The 24,892-nt window shown below is 38.7% G+C and overlaps 1 protein-coding gene across 2 annotated transcripts in view; it reads left to right on the top strand.

Moving 5' to 3' along the window:
- Positions 1-1,674: 1,674 nt before the first annotated feature.
- STAM2 (signal transducing adaptor molecule 2) overlaps positions 1,675-24,892 on the top strand; it is a 50,032-nt gene continuing 26,814 nt past the window's right edge. The window contains exon 1 of one of the 2 annotated variants that reach the window (XM_081243253.1): positions 1,675-1,854. In XM_081243253.1, the coding sequence (XP_081099379.1) occupies positions 1,815-1,854 (40 nt within the window). In that variant the 5' untranslated portion in view covers positions 1,675-1,814. The remainder of the gene's footprint in view (positions 1,855-24,892) is intronic. The other variant, XM_081243252.1, reaches the window with a different exon arrangement.

Genomic DNA, 24,892 nt, shown 5'->3' on the forward strand with positions numbered 1-24,892 from the left:
AATCCTCAGACCTTTGCTCTTATCTCAGTACAATCTCCTCTACAATATCTCTTCTTCAAATACTTACGTGACTCCTAAACTGTTCCACTGCCTGGTCTGCTTAATATATGTCACGCACACTGCTGTCAGATTAGTATCCGGAAACTCTTTTTTGTGTACTCCTCTGCCGCTCAAAATCTTTAAATGATTATCTAGTGCCTTATGTGATAAAATTAAAAATTCTTAGCTTGCTGCTTAAGGCTCTTCCCAATCTGTTTCCTCTTATCTCTATCTACCCTTGTTTTCCATTCCAACACTAAGCCTTAATCCTAGACAAATCCACCTAGAAAGTCTCCAAACATATCTTGAACATCCTAGGTTCAATGGTTTTTGAAAATCAGCTCCTTTCACCTGCTGGTGTTTCCTCCTTATTTGTGAACCTATCTTTATGGTATAAAATGCAACAACCTTTCTGAACTATTCCATGTATAAGGGTTCTCTATTTTTTGTACCAAGTCTTTACACAGAGGTTGTAAAATGGTCTTGTTTAGCCCATTATTAAAAATGTTGAAGTAATTCTTAACATTAAAAAAAATCATTGAAAAACTGGACGCTCTAGTAGAGCCCACACTTCAACAAATAGCTTAAGTTTACCAGTAGCTGCCATGAACTGTTTGGTTGGATTTGAAAAGTATTTACTGAGCACCTGTTACTTGCTGGACACTGTTTTATATGCTGGGGGTACAGCAGTGAACAAAAATAATTATGGAGTTTACAGTCTAAAGAGGAGAGACAGAAAACATAATAAGTAAATTCTGTATTAGGAAGTGATAAATGCCATAGAAAAATAAAACAGGGTTAAGAGGGTTTGGGAGCGTGTGGGTGGGAAGGGTGCTTGCACCTTCACACTCATTTCAGTACCTGGCTGCCTCCGATGGGAATTTGAGTTTGTGACCCCAACTGTATATCAGGACCGTCATGTACTGTCATGTATACGCTATACACTGTCCCCATAAAACTGTCAGCAACTTGAAGGCAGGGACTGTGCCTCATTCGTCCCTGGATTCCCAGAGTCGAGCAGTGTTTTCAGGGTAAGAGCATGATGAAAAGCGAAAAGTGAGGAGTCCCGCTTTCCACGGTGGTTATTCCGGCGGGGTTTAGGCGCCGAGGAGAGTGTAGCGCCAGGAGCGGAGCCAAACCCTTCACTGACTCTCAAAACCAGTGAGACTCCAACCGTTTCCAGGGCAACGGGACTGTGACGCAAACGTAGCCGCGGGCCCTCGGCCGCGTGGGACTAGCCCATAGCTTAGGAAGGAACTAAACTGGAGAGAACTTGGCCGTCGGAACCAGCAGCCCTACGCGGGGAATCCCAGACCACCTCGCCCCCTGCAGAACTGCCGCCGGCATTGCAGCTTCCGGTCCTCTGGCGTCGCCAAGTTATAGGCTCGACAACTTCCGGCCCTGAAGGTCCCCCGCTCCATGGCTTGCCGGGGTCCTAGCGATGGAAAGGTGGCCTCGGCGGCCGCCTGACCCCTACGCGGGCTTTGGATCAGGGCTGCCGCCTCCTCCCGGAGGGCGACGGCTACAGGGCCGCTGAGAAGATGCCCGCCGCTGGTGGGACCTCATACCGGGAGGAGAGGTCGGGGCGGAGCGCGAGGGCGGAGCGCGGGCCGGGAGCTGGTCCGTCAGGCAGGAGTGGGCCAGGTGCGGTGGCGGAAGTGCCGGACGCGACTGGAGCCGAGCCGTCTAGGAAGCCGCGGCCGTGGGTCCCCTATCCCGGAGCAGCTGCCGAGCCTCAGCCTGACCGCAGCAACTAGGGCTCGGGCGCCGGCGAGATGCCTCTGTTCGCCGCCAACCACTTCGAGCAAGATGTGGGTAAGTGCTGGGCCTGGGCCCCAAGCCGTTGTTTGTTGTGCTAGAAAGTGGGCGGTGGCGACTCCGGGGACTGGAAAGCCTAGCAAAGAGGGAGGAGGGTGCGGCGTCGCCGCTGCCTGGCAGCCGGGATTTTTCTGGGGGCAACCTCGGCGCGTCCCTAGCTGCCTGGGGAGTGTCTCCAGCCCACCTGAGGTTGGAGACCCCGAAAGAGGTCCGTTCCCCTCGCCAGGCACAGGAATAGGGAGGAGCCTGGGGTTCTCTGGAGACTGGACTAATTGAGCAATTGCTGAGTTGATGACACAGAACTTCCAGCTCCCTCTAGAACTGGCTGAGTCTTGTGTCCCCCCCTCCCCACTCCCCCGCCCCGCGGTTAAAAGTGATGCAGCAGACCCTGTTGTCTAGGGCAGCTCAGCACTTAGAGACTTCAACTTGCCCCGGTTCAATAGGAAGAACCTATTTTATCTCGCTTATATATAGATGCGTCCAATCCCTGATCGCACGGCTTCAGGACTTACTTATGATAGTTGGAAGTGTTACTCTATCCATGGATAGTGCGAGTGCTATAAGGTGTTCTGCCTTAGAGTATGAAAAGGAAAACCCCAGGATTTCAAAACACTCCAGAACACCTGTTTTACTTCTTGGGGGGTCGTCAGTGACTATGGAGTGAGAAAAAGATGGATTGGGTATGAGAACTTAACTTGTGGCTTTAGAAAAACAGTAAACCAAGCTGACTAAGGTAAATATTTTGGTAGCAGTAGTTAATTCTAGGTAGAGTTTTAGGATTTAGTCGAATGAAAAAAACGCATGGCTGCAAATTGCCAGTTATACAGAATATTGCACCTGTTTCATAATTACAATTTTCTAATTATGGGTAAAGTCTAGAAAGTGCCCTATTTTGGTATATTATGTGATTCCAAAAGTGTGTTCAGAAGTCAAATATGATGTATAAGTACCTTCCTATCACAGAGAGCTAAAAAACTTTATAGATTTTTGACCCTTAGATAGTCTTCAAATATGTATTTCCATAATTTCATTCAACTTTTTTCTTGGTAGTTTAACATTGGTGACTGCTGTAAATCTAGGAAGCATAATGTTGAGGCTCACAGCGTCTGCTTTTGGAACACCTAATGATGTCTTCCTTTGCTGCAGTGAGACCTTCACTTTTTATTGTTGTGAAGACTTTCATTTTGTCATAGTGGGAAAAAAAGGCAAAATAGAATAAGACAAATGATTTTCAAACTTAACAGCTGTGGAACTCTTCAAGGGAGATCTTTCCTGGAAGCCCATTGTTTTCTGATTGACAGCTTCTCTGGTGAAAATAAGCCAAGTTGCTTTTCTAAACCTCCCCCTCAGTGTCTCCTGAGGTTCCTACATGGTTTAGTGGATCACAGTTCCACTGTAGTAAAAGAAGCACTGCTGTTCAGACAAAAAAAAAAAAAAAAATACTGTGTATAGATTATTTCATGGGCAGTGCCATCAGCCAAAGCTTCAAATACTTACTTGTTAACACAGGTATGACTGACTGAAGTCAGTTTCCAAAAGGCAGTTTAAAGATAAAATAGAAAGTTTGATTGTAACCTCTTTTAGGCAAGTGGTTGGAATTAATAGAAAAAGTGGCATGAAATACTAAGGATTTCAAATTGGCTTTATACGTCTATTATAGAAGAAAAATTATATATTGCACTTTTCAAAACTTAAAGCCCCTGTTAATTTGAAATACAGTAGTTAAGTAATATGACGATCAAGTCATTGTTTAACTTGAGATGCCCACAGGAATGTTCCTTTGCAGTGTCATTGTCCCTTTCACCTTTCTTTGATTCAGTCAGATTTTTATTACCATTGTTTCTTTTTTGTCGTAGCTTTGTTTACCTTTCATTCAACAAACAGGCATTGAGTGATTACTGTGCATCAGACAGTGTGTGTCAGGCTTTGGGGGCACAAATTTAATAAATAAACTGGGTTCCCTCAAGGAATTCTCAATCAAATGGAGGACTCATACACACATAAAAAGATAATTGTATTTTTCACACTGTATTATGATACTAGAAATACAGGAGATGTTTTACATTCTCCCTCTATTTAAAACAATCATCTTCCCTGAAGAGAAGACAAAGGACCTTCAGGCAGACACTTTATTTGTAAAAGTGTTGACACTATCCTCTCTCTTCCCCTGCTTTCCTGATAGCACTTACACCTGCAGGAAGTGACCATCTCTTACTCTATGTATGGTTTGGTCATTTTATAATTAACTGTAAAGTTGAAACTACGTTCCTTTGGTCGATGCAGTCTCATCAGAGGGTGAACAGTGTTTCTGACATCATTCATATGGGGAAGAAATCCTTTTCTCAGACCCTGAGACTCTGAGAAAAGGCTGTAGTGACTCAAGATGTCTAGGAAGGCACTCATAAGTTGATGATGGTATATGGCTTGTCAAATGGTAGCCGGCCAAAGGCTAAGAGGTAAGGAACTCTGGCAAGTTCGTAGTTTTTTTTCTTGGAGTCAGAACCTACAAATCCTGAAAGGTATGCTAGGTATGGTAGCATTAGAGCTCTTTAAATATTTATTGGATTTCTTCTAATATGGGTTTATTGTTTGTTTTGTTGAATAAAATTCCTTTGAAGCTGTGCTGAGAAAAAAAGAAAATATCCACACACATCCCCCCTCACCCCGGCCCTGATTCTTATCTTGAAGGGGAGTGTAGGTTTCCTAAGGTAGAGAGCCTGTTTGGGGCAGCCTTTTTAGGAGATTCCAAGGAGAAAGTAAAACATGAAGGACAGAGCCACAATAGGAAGATTTAGTGGTAGTGTTAAAAGGGCAGATGTCATTTCCTTACGTCCTGTACCGATTTTTCCAGTCTCATGACATTGATTCCTGAGTCACGGCTGTCTGTTCTGCTCCGTAACTCCAGTTCTTATTTGCATGTCTTTTTTCTCCTTACTCAAGCCAGGCAGTCTTTCTTGCCAGTTTCTGTCTCTTTGCTGTTTACTACTATTCACTAATAGATTTTTGCTTTTTTCAGCAATACTTGGTATCTCCTTCCTTAAAGATAAACTTACTTGTGTCCCACAGAGCTGAGCTCAAATTCTACTTCTACAAAAACTCTTTTCACACAGTGGATTGAAGTATGAACTTTATCTTAAAAGGAGACTTTTCCAAGTAAAATTTGAATGCGTGTATTGCTATGTCTTTGGCTTGTGTTGTGGTCAAATAACTTGACAGTGAGTAGCTTGGAGTTTTTGGTAATGGAATCATTTTCTCCAATGAAATTTTACAAGAAACCCTAATATAAAAATAGATATTGATGGCACTCTGGTAATACAAATTTACTTTATACATTTAAATATATTACATTTACATAGTCATTAAGGCAATTCTTGAACACATGAGGTTGTTGCAAAAAATTAAAATTAAAAAAATTTTGGTTTTAGGTGAGAATGACAGCTGTAACAGCCAGTTTTTTTCCTATACTTTCTTTTGCTTACATGGTACCAAAAATTCTAATACCTAGTCCTAATTAAAATAGTTAAAAATTTTAATTAATATATTTTGTAATTTTTTAAACGATGAAAAATTTTTAGCATAAAGTACAGAGTATAACATAAACTCCTATTCCTGTCAGTCACCTCTGTCAAGTCCTAACATTTTGCCACACTTCACTCTTTTTTTTTTTAAAGAAAACATTCAAGATACAGTGGAAATTATTACTTTTATTTATTAGCTACCTGATACTATTTTTATTCCTCTCTTCTCAGAGTTAAACACTCTAAAAAGATTTTTTAAAAGTCTATTTTATAATATATACTATACATATAAATATACTATATGTATTGTTTTGCATGTTTTTAAACTTCATAAAAAATAATATTCTCTGTAGTCATTTGCAGCTTGCCATTTAGCATTTTTTGTGAGAGTTATTCATGTTGATGTTTGTAGCTTTAGTTCATTAATTTTAAGAGCTATGTGATATCCCACATTTTTTTAACCCATTCTCCTATTAATGAACATGAAGTTTTTTGCGGTTTTTTGCTATTACAGACAACACTGCAGTGAAAGTTATTATCCACGTTTTCTTCTTCACAAGAGTGAGAAATTCTCAAGGGATTGTATCTTGAAGAGGAATTCTTTTTTAAAAATGCATATAGTGCAAAGTTGCAAAATGTTAAATAATACAGAATTGTTCTTCTAAGTGTTTGTGGGAGATTTTACTCCCACCAGCAGTGGAAGTGAAGTCCCTGTTGTTCCACAGTCTCACTAACGCTGGGTATTGTCAGATTTTAAAATTTATGCCAATTTGATGGGTGTGAAATAGGGCATTGTTTTCAATTTATTTCAGCTTCAGTGCAGTTGAGCATCTTTTCATATGTCTCTTGGCCAGTCTGTTTTCTTTTTGTATAAATTGCCTGCTCATTACTTTCATGTACTTATTATTCTGTTGGATTATTTTTTCTTATTGATTTTTAAAGTTTCACATGCGTTCTCTACTAATCTTTTGTTGTTTATGTGAATTGCAAATATATATCCTTGTCTTCTTTTTGTTTGTGCTGCCTTTTACTATTAAGAAGATTGAAGTTTCGGTTTAGTAATATTGTCTTTCTCTCTTGATTTTATTTTTCTTGTTCAAGAAAAGCTTCCTCTCCTCCTTGAGTCTATAAGGATCTTGTTATGTTTTCTTCTGAAAGTTTTATTGAAGTTTTGATTTTCACAGTTAGGTCTTTAGTCCACCTAGACTTGGTCTTTATGTAAGGTCTAAGGAGAGATTTGATTGGATAGTCAATTCACAATAGACAATTGTCAGTTGCCTAATCACCATTTATTGAATTATCTATCCTTCCCCCACTAGTTTGGAGTACTTTCTCCTTCATATAGTAAATCCCTTTCCTCGTATGAGGTCTGTGTCTGTGCTTTCTGTTCTACACTGTTCTCTTTATCTATCCTGTACCAGTACCACATTCTAATGTCATTGGCCTTTATAGGTGGTAGGGCAAGCCCCCTGTCCTGTTTTTCTTCATTTTGATACTCTTAGCTGGTTTTGGCCTTTTTTCTTTCATATGGGTTTATTATCAGATTAGTAAAATCATAAAAGGGAATTTCTTTTATGTTCTTTTAGGATTTGAGAAGACATTGTAGTTTATGTTTTTGATTCATATGCACTGATGATGTTGATATTTAATAATACACTTTTTATTTCCTGATAATAATGTTTAGTTCTAATCTTACTTAGATTATATAGTTGACCCTTGAACAACTCGGGGGGTTAGGGGTGCTGACCCCCTGCACAGTTGAAAATCCATGTATTAACTTTTGTGATAACTTTTGTGACTCCCCCAAAACTTAACTACTAATAGCCTACTGTTGACTGGAAGCCTTACCGATAACAGTCAGTTAACATGTTTTGCATGTTATGTGTATATCTACATATATTTTATACAATTCATGACATACTTTTTTCTTAATTTTTTTGATATTTCTAGGCTACCCGGTTTGTCTGCAAGTTTTTTCTAATTGTTACAAACCTCCAAAAATTTTCCAATATAGTTATTTTAAAAAATCTGCATGTTAAGTGGATCTCTGCAGTTAAAACCCATGTTATTCAAGGGTCAAGTGTAATTGTAAAGTTAGGTAAGAGAGCAAGAGGATGATTTTTCTACAAGTAAATATACACATACTACTACTGTCCCTTGAGGTGGAAGGTAAAGGGAAAGAACTTTTTAAAAAAACAATATTATTGCCTTATTAGGCTCTGTAACTTTACTTACAGAATAAATGTTTGTATTGAGTATAGGGATTGAACCTAAGAAGGTCTATATGACAGATATCAGACATTGCCCCCTGAAAATTATTGACATTTTGAAGCTGCCACCTACTTATTTTTAGCTCATATTACTTCAATTTCATATAAAAAATTTGTTCATACATGGTGGTGTAATTTTAAGAATTTTAGCCATTCTAGTGGCATCTCTTTGTGGCTTTAATAAGTATTTATTTATCTAATCTTTAATATAGTTATTCACTAAATTAATATTCTCTTTTTTGAAATATCTGTTTAAGTTTCTCACCCATTTTTCTTTTCACTTAATTTTCACAACTCCTCTTTTAAGCATGGCAGCCATTTTAATTTCCATTTTACAGATGAGAACATGGATTCAGATTTGAATCAGAGCTGAGGTGAACTACCGAGCAACCTTAAGCTAGTATGTAAGTTTCAGAGCTGGGAATAGAGAAGGTGGGTCTTCAGTGTTAATGGGTGACGTGTGTACTCCACATGTGCATAATGGTTTCCTCAGTCTGCGGAGGTTATGTGGTCATCTGCCCAACCTAACTGCTTTTGATTCTCCATCTGTGATGTTTTGGCGTGTTAGTGGCTACTTTGAGATTCATTTTTCCTTTTCCCCAGCTATTATTGTGTCTTAAACGTGAAGCTTCCAGATAGGTCTGTTAAAATAGAAATTATACTTACTACATTTATTCTTCTGCCCTGTTCCATAATGTAAGGGTGTTTGTAGAAATGAGCATGCCTGTTCTGTGGAGTTGGGAGGGGGTATGGCTCTCAATGAACAGGATTACAGAGGGCATCTTGGGAGTATCAGACAAGAAGAAAGTGAACTTGTAGGAATATAAAGGCTGGCTCTAGACCTTTTACCTTTTAAATAGATGATTTACAATATTAGAAGGAAGTAAAAGATGATTTTGATTTTGTTTATTCCTTTTTCCTATCTGCCCAACTCTCTAAACTCTTCCTAGTCCCCCCACAAATGTTGGTGGTAACATGTGAAATGAAAAAAGAGTAGCAATCACTCTTCTATATTCCATCAGAGCAAGAAATTCTTAAATATGTACATTGTGTTATTAAATGATGCGGTAAATGGAGTTAAGCGTGGCATTGTGTCTGATTCTTTTCTTATAAACAAGAGTTGATCTTGCATTTGTCCTATTCAGTATGTTTAAAATGTTCATGCATAGAGAAACTGAAAACTAACTTGTTGAAAGAGTTAATTTAGCAGTTTTGAACAAAAATTGCACCCAAGAGGCAGATTAATAGAAAATATGCCCTGAGCCAGACTGCCTAGACTGAAATCCTTCTTTTACTATTTACTATCTGTATGATCTTGTGCTAGTTACTTTTCTGTCTCAGTTTCCTCATCTATAAAATGGGGCATCTTCATTGGATTCAATGTAAGTAGTTTAGCATATGTAAAATACTTTGAAACTATTGTTATTTTTTTCTTTTTAAATTAATTAATTAATTTTTGGCTTTGTTGGGTCTTCGTTGCTGCGCGCGGGCTTTCTTTAGTTGCAGCGAGTGGGGGCTACTCTTCATTGCAGTGTACGGGCTTCTCATTGCGGTGTCTTCTCTTTGTTGCAGAGCATGGGCTCTAGGCGTGCAGGCTTCAGTAGTTGTGGCACACGGGCTCAGTAGTTGTGGCTCGCAGGTTCTAGAATGCAGGCTCAGTAATTGTGGCGCACGAGGCTTAGTTGCTCCGTGGCATGTGGGATCTTCCCAAACCAGGGCTCGAACCCGTGTCCCCTGCATTGGCAGGCAGGTTCTTAACCACTGTGCCACCAAGGAAATTCTTGTTATTGTTTTTTAATTAATTATTACCTATCATTCATTACTCAGAGCTGTAAGTAGGCTTTCATTTTAGGAAAAGTAGAATTTTTTTTTTTTTTTTTATTTTTTTTTTATTTTTTTTTTTTCTTTTTGCGGTATGCGGGCCTCTCACTGTCGTGGCCTCTCCCGTTGCGGAGCACAGGCTCCGGACGCGCAGGCCCAGCGGCCATGGCTCACGGGCCCAGCCGCTCCGCGGCATATGGGATCCTCCCAGACCGGGGCACGAACCCGTGTCCCCTGCATTCGCAGGCGGACTCTCAACCACTGCGCCACCAGGGAGGCCCGGAAAAGTAGAATTTATATTACTGTTTTCCCCAGAGTAAACTGAAGATTTGTATCAATAAAAATTTTACCCAAACAAATCAAAGCATTAAATGAGGAGGAGGATTAAATGAGAAAATGTATGTTGAACCCAAGTACTCTAAAATGCTAAGTGTGGTTGTTGTCATTGGAGTCAGAGAAGCAGTGAAATATTTATAATCTGTCAGTTTGAAGTATTGGGCATTTAAATATTTTAATTTAAATTTAACTACAGAAGAATTGTGTGGTCTAGAAATTTATTAACAAATATGTATTATTTTAATAGTGTAAACATGTAAGTTTTATAAACTAGAAAAAATTGGCTGTTCTATATTTTCAAATAATTATTTAGTTTATAATGAATTGGTACAAAGAAAAAGCATTTTTATATCTTAAGTAAAAGCTGTCAGCTGTGGTTTCCTGTTAGATACCAAAATGAATTTTACTTATTTACTTGCTTTCCATTTTCTAGTTTATTTCTTCTTCTGGAAAAAAAATTTTTTTTTTGGCCAGTTTTCCCCTGTTCTTCTACTATAGTTTTAAGGTATAAAAATAATTGTTTAAAATTAATACATAAGAAGTAATTTTTCCTCTAAGATCTAAGCATTGCTTTAGTCATAGCCCAAGATATTGATATATAGTATTCTAATTATAATAAAATTTTGTTACCTTCTGTTATAGTCTTAATTATATGTTGTGATTGTTAATGTCCATGTGATTGGCTATTATGTTTGATCTAATACAAATACAGTGTATTCAGAGAACACATTGAGTCTATTGTCTTAGATTATTTCTAGGTGTTGGTAGTTTTGTGCACATTTGAAGAAATATTTAAACTCTGCTTTAATGTACAGGCAGTCTTCACTTTACATAATTCCAACATGCATGAATTTAGTTACCATGTGTTACTTAATTAACAACAATTCCCCAACAAGTCTGTAATAACCTGAGCACAGAGCCCAACTGAGCCTGCTTAGATTTTGCACTACAGAACTATGAGCTAATAATGGGTGGTGTTTTAAGCCACTAATTTGCATTTGTTACATAGAAAGTTTAAAAAAATTAATATACTGAGACTCTTCAGTTTTCTTAAATCTTTTTTCTCTGTTCTTCAATTTTGATAACTTTTGTTGACTTTTCTTCATGTTCACTTTTTTCTTTTTTTACATGTTCAGATTTGTATCTGAGGTTATATTAACTGTATAATACTGAAACTTTCTTTTTTTACCAAGTGACAACCATTTCCTCCATTACTCAAAACTGTATATGAGCACATCCCATAGTAGTTGACAATTAGGACTTTTGACTTAATTGCATTCATTCACTTGCTCATTCATTCATTCTTCAAACACTGAGTAGTCATTTTAATTTACCATAGAGTGTGCTTATGTGTTTCCTTTCCCATGCTAAATTAACTTTTGAGTAAGGATCACTTTTTTTAAATTTTCATTTATTTTTTGGTACAGCAGGTTCTTATTAGTATCCATTTTATACACATCAGTGTATACATGTCAATTCCAATCGCCCAATTCATCACACCACCCCCACCACCCCCCACCGCTTCCCCCCTTGGTGTCCATACGTTTGTTCTCTACATCTGTGTCTCCATTTCTGCCCTGCAAACTGGTTCATCTGTACCATTTTTCTAGGTTCCACATATATGCGTTAATATGCGATATTTGTTATTCTCTTTCTGGCTTACTTCACTCTGTAAGACAGTCTCTAGATTCATCCACATCTCTACAAGTGACCCAATTTCATTCCCTTTTATGGCTGAGTAATATTCCTTTGTATATACGTACCACATCTTCTTTATCCATTCGTCTGTCGATGGGCATTTAGGTTGCTTCCATGACCTGGCTATTGTAAACAGTGCTGCAATGAACATTGGGATATATGTGGCTTTTTTTTTTTAATACAGCAGTTTCTTATTAGTCATCAATTTTATACACATCAGTGTATATATGTCAATCCCAATCACCCAATTCAGCACACCACCACCCCCACCACCCCCCACTGCTTCCCCCCTTGGTGTCCATACGTTTGTTCTCTACATGTGTGTCTCAACTTCTGCCCTGCAAACCGGTTCATCTGTACCATTTTTCTAGGTCCACATACATGCGTTAATATACGATATTTGTTTTTCTCTTTCTGACTTACTTTACTCTGTATGATAGTCTCTAGGTCCATCCATGTCTCAACAAATGACTCAATTTCGTTCCTTTTTATGGCTGAGTAATATTCCATTGTATATATGTACCACAACTTCTTTATCTATTCGTCTGTCAGTGGGCATTTAGGTTGCTTCCATGACCTGGCTATTGCAAATAGTGCTGCAGTGAACATTGGGGTACATGTGTCTTTTTGAATTATGTTTTTCTCTGGGTATATGTCCAGTAGTGGGATTGCTGGATCATATGGTAATTCTATTTTTAGTTTTTTAAGGAACCTCTGTACTGTTCTCCATAGTGGCTGTATCAATTTACATTCCCACCAACAGTGCAAGAGGGTTCCCTTTTCTCCACACCCTCTCCAGCATTTGTTGTTTGTAAATTTTCTGATGATGCCCATTCTAACTGGTGTGAGGTGATACCTCATTGTAGTTTTGATTTGCATTTCTAATAATTAGTGACATTGAGCAGCTTTTCATGTGCTTCTTGGCCATCTGTATGCCCTCTTTGGAGAAATATCTATTTAGGTCTTCTGCCCATTTTTTGATTGGGTTGTTTGCTTTTTTAATATTGAGCTGCACGAGCTGTTTATATATTTTGGAGATTAATCCTTTGTCCATTGATTCGTTTGCAAATATATTTTCCCATTCTGAGGGTTGTCTTTTCGTCTTGTTTCTAGCTTCCTTTGCTTTGCAAAAGCTTTGAAGTTTCATTAGATCCCATTTGTTTATTTTTGTTTTTATTTCCATTACTCTAGGAGGTGGATCAAAAAAGATCTTGCTGTGATTTATGTCAAAGAGTGTTCTTATGTTTTCCTCTAAGAGTTTTTTTTTTTTTTTTTTTTGCGGTATGCGGGCCTCTCACTGTTGTGGCCTCTCCCGTTGCGGAGCACAGGCTCCGGACGCGCAGGCTCAGCGGCCATGGCTCACGGGCCCAGCCGCTCCGCGGCATGTGGGATCTTCCCAGACTGGGGCACGAACCCGTGTCCCCTGCATCGGCAGGCGGACTCTCAACCACTGCGCCACCAGGGAAGCCCTTCCTCTAAGAGTTTTATAGTGTCCTGTCTTACATTTAGGTCTCTAATCCATTTTGAGTTTATTTTTGTGTGTGGTGTTAGGGAGTTTTTCTAATGTCATTCTTTTACATGTAGCTGTCCAGTTTTCCCAGCACCACTTATTGAAGAGGCTGTCTTTCTCCGCTGTATATCCTTGTCTCCATTGTCATAGATTAGTTGACCATAGGTGCGAAGGTTTATCTCTGGGCTTTCTCTCCTGTTCCATTGAACTATATTCCTGTTTTTGTGCCAGTACCATATTGTCTTGTTTACTGTAGCTTTGTAGTATAGCCTGAAGTCAAGGAGTCTGATTCCTCCAGCTCTCTTTTTTTCCTGCAAGACTGCTTTGGCTATTCGGGGTCTTTTTTTTTTTTTTTTCTTTTTTCTTCTTTTTTTTTTTTTTTCTTTTTGCGGTATGTGGGCCTCTCACTGCTGTGGCCTCTCCCGTTGCGGAGCACAGGCTCCGGACGCGCAGGCTCAGCCGCCATGGCCCACGGGCCCAGCCGCTCCGCAGCATGTGGGATCCCCCCAGACCGGGGCACGAACCCGTATCCCCTGCATCGGCAGGCGGACTCTCAACCACTGCGCCACCAGGGAGGCCCTATTCGGGGTCTTTTGTGTCTCCATACGAATTTTAAGATTTTTTGTTCTTGTTCTGTAAAGAATGGCATTGGTAGTTTGATAGGGATTGCATTGAATCTGTAGATTGCTTTGGGTAGTTTAGTCATTTTGACAATATTGATCCTTCCAATCCAAGAACATGGTATATCTCTCCAACTGTTGGTATCATCTTTAATTTCTTTCGTCAGTGTCTTATAGTTTTCTGCATACAGGTTCTTTGTCTCCTTAGGTAGGTTTATTCCTAGGTATTTTATTCTTTTTGCTGCCATGGTAAATGGGAGTGTTTCCTTAATTTCTCTTTCAGATTTTTCATCATTAGTGTATAGGAATGCAAGAGATTTCTGTGCATTAAATTTGTATCCTCCAGCTTTAACAAATTCATTGATTAGCTCTAGTAGTTTTCTGGTGGTGTCTTTAGGATTCTCTATGTATAGTATCATGTCATCTGCAAACAGTGACAGTTTTACTTCCTCTTTTCCAATTTGTATTCCTTTTATTTCTTTTTCTTCTCTGATTGCCATGGCTAGGACTTCCAAAACTATGTTGAATAAGAGTGGCGAGAGTGGACATCCTTGTCTTTTTCCTGATCTTAGAGGAAATGCTTTCAGTTTTTCACCATTGAGAATGATGTTGCTGTGGGTTTGTCGTATATGGTCTTTATTATGTTGAGGTAGGTTCCCTCTGTGCCCACTTTTTGGAGAGTTTTTATCATAAATGGGTGTTGAATTTTGTCAAAAGCTTTTCTACATCTATTGAGATGATTATATGATTTTTCTTCTTCAATCTGTTAATACGGTGTATCACATTGATTGATTTGCATATACTGAAGAATCCTTGCATCCCTGGGATAAACCCCACTTGATCATGGTGTATGATCCTTTTAATGTGTTGTTGGATTCTGTGTGCTAGTATTTTGTTGAGGATTTTGCATCTATATTCATCAGTGATATTGGTCTGTAATTTTCTTTTTTTGTAGTATCTTTGTCTGGTTTTGGTATCAGGGTGATGGTGGCCTCATCGAATGAGTTTGAGAGCGTTCCTTCCTCTGCAATTTTTTGGAAGAGTTCGAGAAGAATGAGTGGTAGCTCTTCTCTAAATGTTTGATAGAATTCACTGTGAAGCCATCTGGTCCTGGACTTTTGTTTGCTGGAAGATATTTAATCACAGTTTCAATATCATTACTTGTGATTGGTCTGTTCATATATTCTATTTCTTCCTGGTTCAGTCTGGGAAGGTTATACATTTCTAAGAATTCGTCCATTTCTTCCAGGTTGTCCATTTTATTGCCATAGAGGTGCTTGTAGTAGTCTCTTATGATGCTTTGTATTTCTGCGGTGTCTGTTGTAACTTTTCTTTCTTCATTTCTAATTTGATTGATTTGAGTCCTCTCCCTCTTTTTCTTGATGAATCTGGCTAATGGTTTATCAGTTTTGTTTATCTTCTCAAAGAACTAGCTTTTAGTTTTATTGATCTTTGCTATTGTTTTCTTTGTTTCTGTTTCATGTATTTCAGCTCTGATCTTTATGATTTCTTACCTTCAACTAATTCTGGGTTTTGTTTATTCTTTCTCTAGTTCCTTTAGGTGTAAGGTTAGATTGTTTTTTTGAGATTTTTCTTGTTTCTTGAGGTAGGCTTGTATAGCTATAAACTTCCCTGTTAGAACTGCTTTTGCTGCATCCCATAGGTTTTGGATCGTCATGTTTTCATTATCTTGTGTCTCTCGGTATTTTTTGGTTTCATCTTTGATTTCTTCAGTGAGCTCTTGGTTATTTAGTAGCGTATTGTTTAGCCTCCATGTGTTTGTGTTTTTTACGTTTTTATCCCTGTAATTCATTTCTAATCTCATAGTGTTGTGGTCAGAAAAGATGCTTGATATGATTTCAATTTTCTTAAATTTACTGAGCCTTGATTTGTGACCCAAGATGTGATCTATCCTGGAGAATGTTCCATGTGCACTTGAGAAGAAAGTGTAATCTGCTGTTTTGGGATGGAATGTCCTATAAATATCAATTAAACCTATCTGGTCTATTGTGTCATTTAAAGCTTGTGTTTCCTTATTAATTTTCTGTTTGGATGATTTGTCCATTGGTTAAGTGAGGTGTTAAAATTCCCCACTATTATTGTGTTACTGTCGATTTCCTCTTTTATAGCTGTTAGCAGTTGCCTTATGTATTGAGGTGCTCCTATGTTGGATGCATATATATTTATAATTGTTATATCTTCTTCTTGAATTGATTCCTTGATTATTATGTAATGTCCTTCTTTGTCTTGTAACATTATTTTAAAGTCTATTTTATCTGATATGAGTATTGCTACTCCAGCTTTCTTTTGATTTCCATTTGCATGGAATATCTTTTTCCATCCCCTCACTTTGAGTCTGAATGTGTCCCTAGGTCTGAAGTGGGTCTCTTGTAGACAACATATATATGGGTCTTATTTTTGTGTCCATTCAGCAAGCCTGTGTCTTTTGGTTGGAGCAGTTAATCCATTCACGTTTAAGGTAATTATTGATATGTATGTTCCTATTACCACTTTCTTAGTTGTTTTGGGTTTGTTTTTCTAGGTTCCTTTTTTCTCTTGTGTTTCCCACTTAGAGAAGTTTCTTTAGCATTTGTTGTAGAACTGGTTTGATGGTGCTGAATTCTCTTAGCTTTTGCTTGTCTGTAAAGCTTTTGATTTCTCCATCGAATCTGAATGAGTTCCTTGCAGAGTAGAGTAATCTTTAGTGTAGATTCTTCCCTTTCATCACTTTAAGGGTATCATGGCACTCGCTTCTGGCTTGTAGAGTTTCTGCTGAGAAATCAGCTCTTAACCTTATGGGAGTTCCTTTGTTTGTTATTTGTCATTTTTCCCTTGCTGCTTTCAATAATTTTTCTTTGTCTTTAATTTTTGCCAATTTGATTATTATGTGTCTCGGCGTTTCTCCCTCGGTTTATCCTGTATGGGACTCTCTGCGCTTCCTGGACTTGGTTGGCTATTTCGTTTCCCGTGTTAGGGAAGCTTTCGAGTATAATCTGTTCAAATATTTTCTCAGGTCCTTTCTCTCTCTCTTCTCCTTCTGGGACCCCTATAATACGAATGTTGTTGCGTTTAATGTTGTCCCAGAGGTCTCTTTATTTTATAAATAAAGACAGTCCCAGGCTGTCTTTATTTCTTTTCATTCTTTTCTCTTTATTCTGTTCCGCAGTAGTGAATTCCACCATTCTGTCTTCCAGGTCACTTATCCGTTCTTCTGCCTCAGTTATTCTGCTATTGCTTCCTTCTAGTGTATTTTTCGTTTCAGTTATTGTGTTGTTCATTTCTGTTTGTTTGTTCTTTAATTCTTCTAGATCTTTGTTAAACATTTCTTGCATCTTCTCGATCTTTGTCTCCATTCTTTTTCCGAGGTCCTGGATCACCTTCACTGTTATTATTCTGAATTCTTTTTCTGGAAGGTTTCCTGTCTCCACTCCATTTAGTTGTTTTCCTGGAGTTTTATCTTGTTCCTTCATCTGGTACATAGCCCTCTGCCTTTCATCTTGTCTGTCTTTTTGTGAATGTGGTTTTTGTTCCACAGGCTGCAGGATTGTAGTTCTTCTGCTGTCTGCCCTCTGGTGGATGAGGCTATCTAAGAGTCTTGTGCAGGTTTTCTCCACTGATTCTTTCTGCAATCTTCAATCTGTTTTAAGCCCATTTAGTGAAATATTTTAGTTGAGATGTTGTATCTTCAGTTCTAGGTATTCCAGTTTTGTAAAATAGATCTTTATTGGACTATAATTGCTTCACAATGCTGTGTTAGTTTCTGTTGTACACCAAAGTGAATCAACCATATGCATACACATGTCCCCATATCCCCTCCTTATTGAGCCTCCCTCCCATCCTCCCTATCCCACCCCTCTAGGTCATCACAAAACACCGAGCTGATCTCCCTGTGCTATGCTGCTGCTTCCCACTAGCTAACTGTTTTACATTCGGTAGTGTATGTATGTTGATGCTACTCTCACTTTGCCCCAGCTTCCTACCCACCCCCCCGCCGCCATGTCCTCAAGTCCATTCTCTATGTCTACGTCTTTATTCCTGCCCTGCAGGTTCATCAGTACCTTTTTTTTTTTTTTAGATTCCATATATATGCGTTAGCATATGGTATTTGTTTTCCTCTTTCTGACTTACTTCACTCTGTATGATAGACTCTAGGTCTATCCATGTCACTACAGATAACTCAGTTTCGTTTCGTTTTATGGCTGAGTAATTTTCCACTGTATATGTGTGCCACATCTTATTTATCCATTCATCTTTTGATGGACATTTAGGTTGGTTCCATGTCTTGTCTGTTGTAAATAGTGCTGCAGTGAACACTGTGGTACATGTCTCTTTTTGAATTATGGTTTTCTCAGGGTATATTATTCTATTTTTATAGTTTCTATGTTTCTGCTGGGCACTCATCATCTATTCACTTATGACCATCGTTTGCTTTAAGTTCTTAAAAAATATATAATACCTGCTTTAAAGTACTTTTTTGCTAATTCTAACATTTGGATTATGCTGTCTTTTTTATTGATTATTTTTATCTTGATTGTGGGACACTTTTTTGCACATCTAGTGATTTTTTTATATTATGCTGGTCACTCCTTATTCTTTGTAAGGAGGCTAGATTACGTTGTCTTTCTTTAAAAGAGTGTTGAATTTTGTTCTGTCAGGTAGTTATATTATTGGAGATTCTTTTGTGTTTTTGTCTGGCTTGGTTTTCTTTGTGAAGTAGGCCTATTTCAATTTTGTACTAAATTCTCAGGTACCTTTACTCCTAAGGTATTGTAGCCTTTTGGGGTTTCAACTGATAGCCTGAAATGTTCTCTCTACTCTAGTTGGGTGGAGTATTAGTCTGCTTGGGCTGCCATAGCAAAATACCATAGACTAGGTAGTCAAGCAACAGAAATTTGCTTTCTCACAATTTTGGCAACTGGAAGTCAAAGGTCAAGGTCCCAGCAGGGTTGGTGTCTGGTGAGGGCCCTCCCCTTGGGTTGCAGATGGCTGCATTCTCACTGTGTCCTCACGTGACCTCATCTTTGTACATGTGAGGAAAGACAGTGAGCTCTCTGGTGTGTCTTCTATGAGGACACTAATTCTCTTGGATCAGGACTTTGACCTTATGACCTCATTTAACCTTAATTACTTCTTTAGCATCTAGTCTCCAACTACAGCAATGCTGGGGGTTAGAGCTTCAAGGTGTGAATTTTGTGGGGATACAGGCATTCAGTCCGTAACAGGAACTTTAAAAGACTCCTTGCATTGCACAACCTTTCAGCCTCATAGTAGGTGATCTGTGCTAGACCTCATAGAGCCTCACCCCGTGTGGTTGTGGGTGTGGGTGTGTATAGCACAGCCCTTGAGCAACGAGGACCCACGATTAAATCCCTGTGCTCAGAAATCTGCTCTCTGTCTCCTAGCTGCTTTATTTGAGCTAGTCCTCCTTGTGTTGGGACAGGAAAGTGTTCCCAGGCAGAACACTGGGGCCATCGAGAGGCTCACTTCATATTTCCCTGCCCTCAAAGATCTCAGATGTGCACTGCTTGTTATTAATTTCCTGAACACAGTTGCTTTGTATATTTTGGCCAGTTTTATCCTTGTTTTCGGTAGAATAGCAAATCTGGTACCAGATATTCTGCCATGGTTGAAAGCAGAGAAGTCATGAGTTTTTATTTTCAAACATAGTAGGAGAAGCTTTAAAGATCTCTTTTGGGCATTCTTGTTTTTCATAGTTAATATATATTTTTTATTACTGAAGAAGCCTATTTTATTAAAAGTTTTATGGGTAGACTTGGACTTCTCTGGTTGCGCAGCGGTTAAGAATCTGCCTGCCAGTGCAGGGGACATGGGTTCAAACCCTGGTCGGGGAAGATCCCACATGCCACAGAGCAACTAAGCCTGTGCGCCACAACTACTGAGCCTGCACTCAAGAGCCCACGAGCCACAACTACTGAAGCCCACATGCCTAGAGCCTGTGCTCTGCAGCAAGAGAAACCACCGCAATGAGGAGCCTGCGCACTGCAATGAAGAGTAGCTCCCGCTCGCTGCAACTAGAGAAAGCCCGCGCAGCAAGGGATACCCAATGCAGCCAAAAATAAAATATAAATAAATACGTTTATTTTAAAAAATAAATGTTTTATGGGTAGACTTGAATTCTTTTTAATGCTGTGTGTTGAACATAATGGACTTTGTAGAGGGTGACTCTTTTGTTCGTTACAGGTATTGAGGGACTGATTCTTTATGATATTGTTAGAATCTTTCTGAAGTATTTCACTGTGTATTTGAAGCTCTCTATATACAGTAATCAAAACCTGGTGATGATGAGAAGCCCACACACCGCACTGAAGAGTAGCCCCCGCTTGCCACAACTAGAGAAAGCCCGCGCACAGCAACGAAGACCCAACGCAGCCAAAAATAAATAAATAAAATAAATTTATTTAAAAAAAAAAAACAAAACCTGGTGATGAAATGTTATAACTTACACCCACCAAACACTGGAAATTTAGCATTTAGGCCCCAGGAGGGCTCTTTTAACTCTCTCCCCCTATATGAATTTGACATAGGATAATGTGAGATATGGCCCCAACACTGGGCAAAGTGACATGCTATAAAAGAATGGTTCCTTAATTATAATATTTAAAAATTTTCCAGGAGTTTAAAATACTCCTAAGTACATAATTTAACTGTTACTTCGTTCACTTGAAAAATGAAATCCTTTTTGCCAGGCCATCATAAAGTCTTTAGATTTTATACTTTTTGAAAAGAGTAATTGTGAGTCCTATATTTGTTGAAAGTAAACTATGCTGGATAGAGTATTTAAGTCAGGATTTTTCCATTTTCTATAAGAATTACATCAAGTAAAAAAAATCCTGTTTAGATATTTTTGAAATTGTTGGAAGGGTTTTGAGGGGTATTGAAAAGGCTTCACATTTAATTATGTATCACATGGCCAAAATTGAAAAAGTAATCATTAAAAGTTGAGTTCTAGCAGAAATAGGTAGGTTATTGGATGGTCCAAAATCAGACTCATTTGCATGTGGGGGGTGGGCATGAGTGGGTGTGAGTGTGTGTATTTGTACTCATACACATATGTACTGGCAAAATTTGGTAATTGATTATGTTAGCTTCTCAGATCAGAGAGGAAAGGATAGATTCTTAGATTTTGGAACTACTGAAAATAATTTATAAAAATACTTTTCTACCCGTGCCTCACTCCATGTGCCAAATGAAATTTCAGAAAGACTAAGGATTTGCCTGTAAATGAGAAATAATATATATACAGAAAAATATATGGGTGAATATTTAATCTCAGGTAGTTATAACATTGCCAAATGACATTAAAAAAAAAAGATCAATCTGTACAGCAGAAACAAAACCCCATCTGTTATAAGCAAAGAGAAGAGTTGAGCATGAAGCTGGCAAGTCATATGTAATATATGTGATTTGTTCTTCAGACTCAAGGTAAAAAGTTAGTCACCTATATATCACTATACAAGAAGTCCTTTGCCTCCCTCTCAGGCATTCCCTTCCGCACTTACCTTGTCTGCCTGTTGAAATTCCCAGAGGTATTGTCATTCCTCTTTAGTAAACAAGCAGAGAACTGTAACCTCCCTCTTAAGCCCCCTAGTGCTGTTGCCTTTTGTTGCCACAGGGTGTTGCTATTGAAGCTTGATCCTGTGCAGCCCCTTGATGTCAGCTCAGCGGTGAAGCTCTTAACTGGTCCAGAAGTTTGCACAGACTTCACTGGGGGCACATGGGGCCTCTTAAAGGCTGTTAGAGTTCATACAATCAGAAGTTCTGCTATTGTTTCCCACTTTACAGCCATTGTACCAGGGTTATAGGATATGAAGGAGCAATGAGCATCATTCATTCATTCATTCATTCGACAAATATTTACTCAGCACGTGCTATGTGCACCAAATACTGTTTTATGAATTGGAAATAATAATAGTGAACAAAACAAAACGAAAAATTCCTGCCATAATGCAGTCTATATTCCTTCTGAGGATTGGGTGGAGGAAGAGTAACAGTGGCAGAGGCAGACAGTAGATAAGATTAAGTGTGTATGCTATGACACATCTACAGAAAGGCATATGCATGAAGTCTTGACCTCTTTTTTTTTTTTTTTTTTTTTTGCGGTACGCGGGCCTCTCACTGTTGTGGCCTCTCCCATTGCGGAGCACAGGCTCCAGATGCACAGGCTTACCGGCCATGGCTCACGGGCCCAGCCGCTCTGCCGCATGTGGGATCTTTCTGGACTGGGGCACGAACCCGTGTCCCCTGCATCAGCAGGCGGACTCTCAACCACTGCGCCACGAGGGAAGCCCCTGACCTCTTCTAATTATTGTATTTATTCTATGTGGGACATCAATATGAATGGTAACAGTAAGTGTATCAAAGAAGAGAGGCTGAGTACTTGATGTATTTAAAATGATAGTTTGCTGATGACTTCTTACTAGCTTGTATAGGCACTTTGTGGCCACACTGTATACAGTGGTGCATCATGCAGCTATTAAAAATGTTAGTATAGACATATATTTGTGAACATGGAGAGATGTTTATTATAAGTGGAAATGCAGGTTAGGAAATGATACATTTAGTATGATCACAGTATCTTATCTGATTGGTAAATTAGGGAGTAACTGGCCCTACTGATGCCCTTGGTCAGCATAGCAACTAGCTAGTCTTTCCACAGCCATTGAGTGATTTCTTAATGGAATAAGTTGTGCAGGGGTTCAGCCCTGAGGGAGAGCTCTTTTTCTGTCTAGTGCTAACACGTACACCTCTGGGGCTATTAGCAAGCCCATTTGTCCAGCACACCCAAAACTTCTATTAGTAATGACAGTGATATTTTATTCTTTGTTTTGTTTCTCAACTTGTTCATTTGGCAGGGAAGTGGTTATCAGTTTTTGGGTTCTCTCTTTGGACACCTTATACTTATAAGCCTATTTTATTTAGTTTTACACATATTTTTATTATTTTTCCATATACATATATAGGAAGAAGTCTGGGAAAATATGCATCATAGTTTTCCAAGAGGTTTGTAGAACTGGAAGATTTTTGCTTTCTTTTTTTTCTTGTCTGTACTTTTGAATTCACTGGAATTATTAGATATGTAATTAAGAAATAGTTAAGCATTTTAAACCTCTGAAAAATATAGCCTGGTCTGACTTTCCCTGTAGAAGAGTTAGTCATCTTTGTACAAGGGAAGAAGCTGGGCTTGAGTAGATATGTTTCCGCCTACAGAGCTTGGTGCTTGAGTCTAGAACTTATGGTAGGCAAAAATATATTACTTTTCTAAAGTCTCTGACTTGTCATTTCATCACATATGTCAGAATAATTGCCTTTTATCATTAAATTGTGTTAGGCAATTTGCATGATTTTTAAAAGTTTGTTAACAGCGTTTAATTGAGGTCAACTGGATTCTGTATTTTTCTTTCCTACTTGCAAAGTATAGCTGTTTGCTAATAAGCCTGTTTATTTTTTTGGTTTCTTTTACTATTCCTTGCCTTTAAAAAAGGAACTACTCTATATTCCTACCATCCTTCCAGCTTATCATAGTGATAATAGTACCCTTATATGTATATAGTACCCAGGTTTGTCTGTATTTGAAATTATAGGATATATTTATTAAAAGAGGAAAAGGCATAAAGAAAATGTTTCTAAAGTGCTAGTTTTTATATCCCCACTTCTCTATACTAGTAGAAAAATATTGTATTGTCTCTCTTGATATTGAAATTGTAAAAGTTAGAGTAAACATGCTAAATAATTAAATTATTATAGTTTGACCACGCTTTTTAAAAATTTACATTTTAATTTTAATTTTTTTTTTTTTTTTTTTTTTTGCGGTACGCGGGCCTCTCACTGTTGTGGCCTCTCCCGCTGCGGAGCACAGACTCCGGACGCGCAGGCTCAGCTGCCATGGCGCACGGGCCCAGCCGCTCTGCGGCATGTGGGATCCTCCCCGACCGGGCACGAACCCGCGCCCCCTTCATCGGCAGGCGGACTCTCAACTACTGCGCCACCAGGGAAGCCCCTCCTCTGCTCATTTTTTAAATTGGGTTGATGGCTTTTTTTGATGTTGAGTTGTATGAGTTCTTGGTGTATTTTGGATATCCCTTATCAGATATATCATTTGCAAATATCTTCTCCCATTCAGTAGGTGGCCTTTTTGTTTTGTTGATAGTTTCTGTCACTGTTCCAAATATTTTTAAATTTGATGTAGTCCCATTTGTTTATTTTAGCTTTTGTTTCCCTTGCCTGAAGAGACATATCCAAAGAAAACTACTAAGACTGATATCAGAGAGCATACTGCCTGTGCTTTCTTCTAGGAGTTTTATGGTTTTAAGTCTTAACATTTAGGTCTTTAATCCATTTTGGCTTTATTTTTGTATATGGTGTGAGAAAGTAGTCCAGTTTGATTCTTTTGCATGTAGCTCTCCAGTTTTCCCAACACCATTTATTGAAGAATTTATTTCCCCATTATATATTCTTGCCTCCTTTGTCATGGATTCATTGATCATATAATTGTGTTGTTCATTTCTTGGCTCTTTATTCTATTCCATTGATCCATGTGTCTATTTTATGTCAGGACCATACTGTTTTGATTACTGTAGCTTTTTAGCACTTTGAAATCAGCTAGTGTCATATTTCCAGATTTGCTCTTCTTTCTCAAGGTTATTTTGGCTATTTGGGGTTTTTGTAGTTATGTACAAATTTTAGAATTATTTGCTTTAGTTCTGTGAAAAATGCCATTGGTATTTTGATAAGGATTGCATTGAATCTGTAAATTGCCTTGGGTAGTATGGTCATTTTAACAATATTAATTCTTCCAATCCAAGAACACAGGACATTGTTGTTTTCAACTTCTTTCTTCAGTGTCTTGTAGTTTTCTAACTATGGGTCTTTTACCTCATTGGTCAGATTTATTCCTAGGAATTGTATTCTTCTTAATGCAATTGTAAGTGGGATTATTTTCTTAATTTTCCTTCCTGATAGTTTGTTGTTAATGTATAGAAAAGCAACATATAGTATATCATTTGCAAACAGTGACAGTTTTATTTCTTCCTTTTTTTTTTTTTTTTGCGGTACGCGGGCCTCTCACTGTTGTGGCCTCTCCTGTTGCAGAGCACAGGCTCCGGACGCGCAGGCCCAGCGACCATGGCTCACGGGCCCGGCCGCTCTGCGGCATGTGGGATCCTCCTGGACCGGGGCACAAACCCGTGTCCCCTGCATCGGCAGGCACTCTCAACCACTGCGCCACCAGGGAAGCCCTATTTC

Source organism: Mesoplodon bidens (genome assembly GCF_964165515.1).
Source record: "Mesoplodon bidens genome assembly, chromosome: 8".
Taxonomy (NCBI): domain Eukaryota; kingdom Metazoa; phylum Chordata; class Mammalia; order Artiodactyla; family Ziphiidae; genus Mesoplodon; species Mesoplodon bidens.